This window comes from Candoia aspera, chromosome 4, assembly GCF_035149785.1.
Source record: "Candoia aspera isolate rCanAsp1 chromosome 4, rCanAsp1.hap2, whole genome shotgun sequence".
NCBI lineage: Eukaryota > Metazoa > Chordata > Lepidosauria > Squamata > Boidae > Candoia > Candoia aspera.
The window spans coordinates 92196097-92202636 of NC_086156.1; the positions used below are offsets into that span (position 1 = coordinate 92196097).

The window sequence follows — 6540 nt, forward strand, 5'->3', positions numbered from 1 at the left end:
TTTGGAATCTTCACAAACCAAACATGTAATGTGTACATTTGTGTGACTTTGCACTGCAAGTACTTCTTTTATTAAGGGGAACATTGGGGTTCTTGTTCTGGTTGGTAGCATCCAGTTCCGTTTCTGCATCAACCTTGCAATGGGCATTCAGTGGAACAATTCCCACTGAAAGTCTGACAACCTGCTCCTCCCCAAAGTCCTCTAAGCTGTCCCCAGAGCTCCTCCAAAATGTAACCAGTGAACTGTAATTTTTGATGGGACAGAAGCAGAACAACAGTGCACTAGACATTGAACCTCACTGGCTTTCTCAAATCATCTCTAGTAGGATCTGCTATTCCAAGTCTCCAAAAACCAGCACAGTGCTTTTCAGAGTAGCCTTGGTTTGCAAGCCTGGTGATCTGGGTCCCAAGGATAGGAGGATACTGTTCATGCAATCAAAGATGATTTGATCTTGCTAACATTTCTGTTCTCATGATGGAAGTATTCTAGAAGTTTGCCCTTCTAGAAAGCACTGAAAGAGGGAAAATGGTATGTATTTATATAATTGTGCATTAAATATCCCATGTTTTTCTGCCTGACACATATGTTCCAGAAGAATCTCCTAGTGGTTTCTCACTTTCGAGATGTAAAGAAGATGTAAGTGGACTGGCACTGTTCTTCTGTTGCTATACCTACTCTTGATATTCAGTCGGCTCCCACTCTATTAGCATTTGGAAATTACTGAAAACAGAATTATCTAGGAGAGGTTTATGTTGCCCTCTATTTCTTGGCTATATTTTGGAATCTATATTTCTGTTCTATAAAGTACTTTGTTATTTTTTGTGTATTTTTATTTTATTGTTGTTTTTTACCACAAACATTTTAGCATAATGTGGTGAGATCTTGACCTGCTGGGAGTCTTTTGATTTCAGTCAAAGAGATGAATAAAACATTAGACATTAGATATTTGATTATTTAACTGTGTTTGTGTTTAGATTTTTTAAACTTTACTTGTACTTTTGATTGCTAAGGTAACTATTAACTGTTATTGGCAATCCTAATTTCTGGTCTGCACACCAGAAAACATTTGCATACTTTTGGCCAACTCTGCATTTTCACATTCTCTTTAGTTTATTTCCATTTCCAAACCTTCATTTCTTTGGAAGATAGAAACTGGATTTGTAATTTTCTTTTGACCTGAAACATTTAATATAGTATTTTAAAATTAATACACAAATCAAAGTTTATCACTGAATGTGCATAGTTCTCTGAACTTTGCAACAGTTTCTCACCAATAAAAACTACATTAAGAAAAAGTCTATGCAGAATGCATTTTTCATGACAATGTTGTACAAAAATTAATTATACCAATTGTGTAGATTGGGCAAAATTACAAATAAACTAAATAAAAATAGCTACTAAATAAATTCAAATTCACACTAACATTTATTTCAATTAACCAATTTTGAAATATTCACAAAAATGAGAAACTGAAAGAAAGTGAAATTGATCTTTATCCCAACTCCTACTTTAAAGCTTTATTATCTAAGGTCTACTTGGTTCTGTTAAGTGACTCTGCATTGTGAATCAAGAAGATAAGGAACTACTTGCTTGATCAGTTTAAAGTCCACCTTTCTTGGCAAGAATCCCCAAAAGCAGGAGGTTCTAATGTTCCAGTAGAAATTGATCAGTGGCCCACCAACTCACTACAGCTGACTTGTTATCCTGATCTAGGCCTGTTGCTTGTATGTGAAGTTGGTATAACAGGAAACAAAATCACAAAGCTGATGTACAAATTCACTATTGACTGATGGACTCTTTTTTACCAGTTGCACTTTTGGGAATTACCAGCATTGGTTGATAAAACAACTGAGACCTCTTCAAGTCCAAGAAGCTGCAATAACCTCATTAAAGATGGACATCAGGCCAACAGAAAATCCAAACCAGACAAGTGTCACAGAATTTCTCTTGATGGGTTTCTCTATTGACCCAAACAACCAGACTCTTCTCTTTGTCATGGGCCTGTTTTCCTATTTGTTAACTTTAGCTGGGAATCTAACCATCATTACACTGATCAGGATAGATCAGCATCTCCAAACTCCTATGTACTTCTTCCTTGGAAATCTTTCATTTGTGGAGATCTGCTACATTACCACTACTCTCCCCAAAATCCTGTGGAACCTCCTGTCAGGGGACAAGACCATCTCCTACATAGGATGTGCATTACAGATGTATTTCTTTGCTGCTTTAGGGGGCACAGAATGTGTGCTTCTCTCAGCCATGGCATATGATCGTTATGTAGCTATCTGCCACCCCTTGCACTACACTCTGCTCATCAACAAAACGGTACGTCGACGTTTATTAGCAGCTACTTGGGGTATTGGCCACATCAATTCCACTATTAACACAGCCATGGTCTTTTCCCTAGATTTCTGCCACTCCAATGAAATCAACCACTTCTTTTGTGACATTCCTGCCTTACTACGCTTATCTTGCTCTGATATCTTCATCAGCCAGATGGTGACCTTCACTGTTTCAGGGTGTGTTATCATTCTGCCATTCTGCCTGACCCTCCTTTCTTATGTTCTCATTGTCTCCTCTGTCCTCAAAATCCGCACTGCTCATGGGAGGATCAAGGCATTTTCCACCTGTGGATCACATCTCACTGTGGTGAGCATCTTTTATGGCACCATCATCTACACCTACATACGGCCTTCATCTGCTCACTCTGTAGAAGAAGACCGCCTCATTTCTGTGCTATACGCCATCATTACACCACTGCTCAACCCCTTGATCTATTGCTTCCGAAACAAGGAAGTGCAGGGGGCCCTTTGGAAAGCTCTTGGAAAGAGCAGGTTATAGTTTTAAAAGTTAAGATCTATACAAAATCATAAAAATAATTTTAAAAAAAATCACTGAGATGTTTTGCCTCGGATTATTTTCAATTGTACCCAATAAATAATAAAGCAACTAACTTTGTTTTGCAGCAATATTGTTTACCTTATAGGGATGCATTACTCCCGTGGGAATGAAATTTAGGAAAGTTGTGGTCACTTCATTTGTGTTCACATGATTTTAATTTCCAGTGCTCCTTTTCAGCTTCTCACAAGTCAATGGGGAAGCCAGAAGGAAGTCTAAACATGATCGTGATTGCCAGTGTTCTCTGCCGGTTTGCACAATGCTCCCTGCCAGCTTTGCACATCTAACGCATCATCCCTGACCTGTGCCACACCTTTTTCACAAACTCCCCAACCAGTGCTGCACACTTGTGCCACTCCGTACACACTCACTGGACCAATCATGCACCCATTTGCACCATCATGCACCATTCCCGATCCACTCTGCACCCTCACACACACTCCGAGACCTGCAGTGCACCTTCAAACACCCTTCACAACACAAGCAACACCTCTTGTACACACTTTCTCAGCCACACCATGCTTCTCACATATCCCCACACACCCTTGCCACACCTTTTGCACACACCCTTGCACACCATCCCTGACCCATGCCACACTCTTGTGCACACTCCCCAACCCACGTTGTGTCTCTCCTGCAACCCAGCAACCCACTTGCCACATCTCTCATGCACCCATTGCACACCATTTCTTACCTGTGCTTCATCTCTTGTGCACACGCTCTGACTCATACTACACTTCTCATACAATCCTGTGCACCCCTCAGCACACCCCTTGTGCACCCCCTCACAGCCTTGCACACTGTCCTGATCCATGACACGCCTCTTGTACACCCCACGTATCCCTTACCACACCTCTTGTGCACCTCTTGAACCCTTGCACACTCTTCTTGACCTGTGCCATTCCTCTCACATACCCTCTCTGTAGCTCTCACCATCCCTGACCTGCACCGCACAGTGGCACACAACCTCACTCTCTCCTCCACCTGGCAGCAGCCACTGACCGGCCAGCTGGCCTTGTACTTGCAATTTCCTGCCAGCTTCCACACTGACTTTACTCGTGCAAGCTTCCTGCAAGAAAAATCAATGGAGAAGCTGGCAGGTATTCCAAACTCGACTGAGGATGACCCAGTGGGTCATGGGTTTTGTAGTAGTTTATGGAGAATACATTAATGTAGCATAACTAATGGAGGTTTGTTTATTTATTTATTTGATTATTTATTTATTTATCAAATTTCTCTGCTGCCCATCTCATACACAATTACTATGGGTGGCTTACAGACAATAAAATAACGATCAATAAAAACAGTACAATATAAAATTGATACAAATATAAATATACATAAATACAAATACAAATATAAATATAAAAATACAAAAAATACAAAAATATAAAGTATAAAATTCAAGATGGCAATAGGATCTGGATAGGATCTTGTCCTTGGCATAGTCATGGTGCCAGCCACCCGCATGAATGGCTATCTCCCTTCCCATCCCATTGATGAAAATCCATTAATCTCTCAACACCAAGACAATTCCAAACACAATTTCAATGGGAAACTATTGATATCCTCCTGTGTTGCCCACAGCCAGATAAGCAAGAAATAGCATCAAATAAACAATCAGAGAAGATACAATACTCTAATCAAGGAGCCATTAAGGCAAACCACACCCCAAACAATATTGGCAGATGAGGCCAGATAGAAACAGCCAGCTAACTCCATTCCCCCATTCACTGATCTTGTTACATAGCCTAGTAATGAAACATCTGCTAGGCAAAAATGAACTCAGTGATCACCAAGAACCCATCTAATGGAATGTTCCATTTTAGGCTCCTCTTGGGGGCAAGTGGGTTGTTGCTTTGGTAGTGAAACACTTGGGTAGTGTGAGTTGCTTATCGTCTGGGACCTTTCTTTATTCCCCATTTGCCAGAAGAAGAAAGGGCACTGAACTTGATTGTGCTGTCCTTCTACCACTCCCAGAACTGGCATTGTATGTTCTGTTTGGGCCCAACTTCATTGAATATTGGATTTCTGCCCCCATCCAGAAGAATGCTACATCACTGTCACAGTGGAAATGGATAGCTTTTCCAGAGAAATAAAAAGTATCTATTTCCTTATTTATTTTGGAAAGAGAGGCAATGTTTCCAAATATTTACATTTGCCACTCTCAGCTTGAGGCCTGAGCAGAAATGCCAAATTTCCATACTTGCAGTTTTACAGCATATGGATGCCATCCCAGGGTCAATATAAAGCCTGCATGTGTTAGTGATACATAAGCACAGTGACAGTTGGTTGATAGTATGTATTTCTGTGTGGAAGACCTCATGGTAGTAGTGCCAAAATCATTACTCTGATTCAACAGTGTTCAGAGGGAGAGGTTAAAAAAGCATGATTGTGGGTGCAAGCCCCACCTTTCATCAGAAAGCCATTTTACTATCTTGCATTTTTTCACACTTCACTGTGTGCCACAGAAGCTGCTGTCCTGATATTGGAAACTGAGAGAGCAGTTCTAGAAGGCTGCTTGGAAGAGCTGAACCAGTTTCTCCTGTGGAAAGTGGAAGGACAGATCTCATCTCCTCCCTCGAATCCTTGTTTTGACATTCCCATGTCCACCAGACCTGCACTGAAATAAAGACTATGAAAACCTACACATACCTTGCATGGGTTTCTATTGGTGTAAGCTCCAGTGTAAAAACTGACATTATGTATTCTCCTCATTTCTTTCCTTCATTATAAAGAGAAATTAGTTGTTCCAGCAATCAGCTTGGTGGTCCCAATGATTCTACCTATGGCTATAACTGAATCCAAATCCAGTACAAGTAATCAAGATTAAGGACCTTTTGATTTTGATAGGGCTACTCAAAGTGTACTACACTTTACTGTGCTAACTTCCTTGTATTTCTTCTTTAGCCAGCTTGAATACTCAAATGATCACTAGAGGTACACTATAATTCTGAATTGTACATGCTGCCATCTCTGAATAATTACTATTAAATTTGGCCTACCAGATGTTTGCAGACAATATTACTGCATATTACTTCTAATGAAATTGCTATTAATGTCTCAAGACATTGTGATCTGGTGAAATAAAAAAAATAACATTTGGTGCACTATTATTATTTTATTTTTAAATGTTATAATTTGACACAAGATTTATAATTTTCTATGCCTTGCGGTCAGAAATAATGGTGCTGCAAGGATTACTGCTCTTCATTAGCATAACTTCAGGCTTCTCTAGCTATTTTCTCCTGCTGGCTGCCATCTTTAAAACTCTAAAATGCCAGATGACATCATGACATAGGACTCATTCTGAAAGATACTTGAGATACATACTGTATGGCACTCCCTTGGTGAAACTCGTTTTAGTTTGTGACATGGGCTGGATGCACTAACCTGAATAAAACTTGTATTCTGCAGATATCATTTATGCTAGGAGAGCTCTTCTCCCCTATTTTTTTTTCTCTGTGAGGAGTAGAATTTTCTTGGAATTCATTTGTGCCAGTTGAAAGGGAAGGAGAAGGCATGAAAAGGAAACATACAGTAAACAAAGAAAAAGCATATATAACTAGGTAAAATATACCAAACTATTATATGTGTTTAAAAAGTAATGCAGCTCAACCTTTAAACAACAACTTAAACCTT

At 39.8% G+C, this 6540-nt stretch overlaps 1 protein-coding gene across 1 annotated transcript; it reads left to right on the forward strand.

Moving 5' to 3' along the window:
- Positions 1 to 1893: 1893 nt before the first annotated feature.
- On the forward strand, positions 1894 to 2841 carry LOC134496651 (olfactory receptor 5V1-like). The gene has a single exon (XM_063302362.1). It carries the CDS (start codon positions 1894 to 1896, stop codon positions 2839 to 2841), a length of 948 nt encoding a protein of 315 aa, XP_063158432.1.
- The last annotated feature ends 3699 nt before the right edge of the window (positions 2842 to 6540 follow it).

What these genes read in the sequence shown, in the direction of transcription:
- LOC134496651 (XM_063302362.1), top strand. Translation starts at nt 1,894, where the DNA reads ATGGACATCAGGCCAACAGAAAATCCAAACCAGACAAGTGTCACAGAA.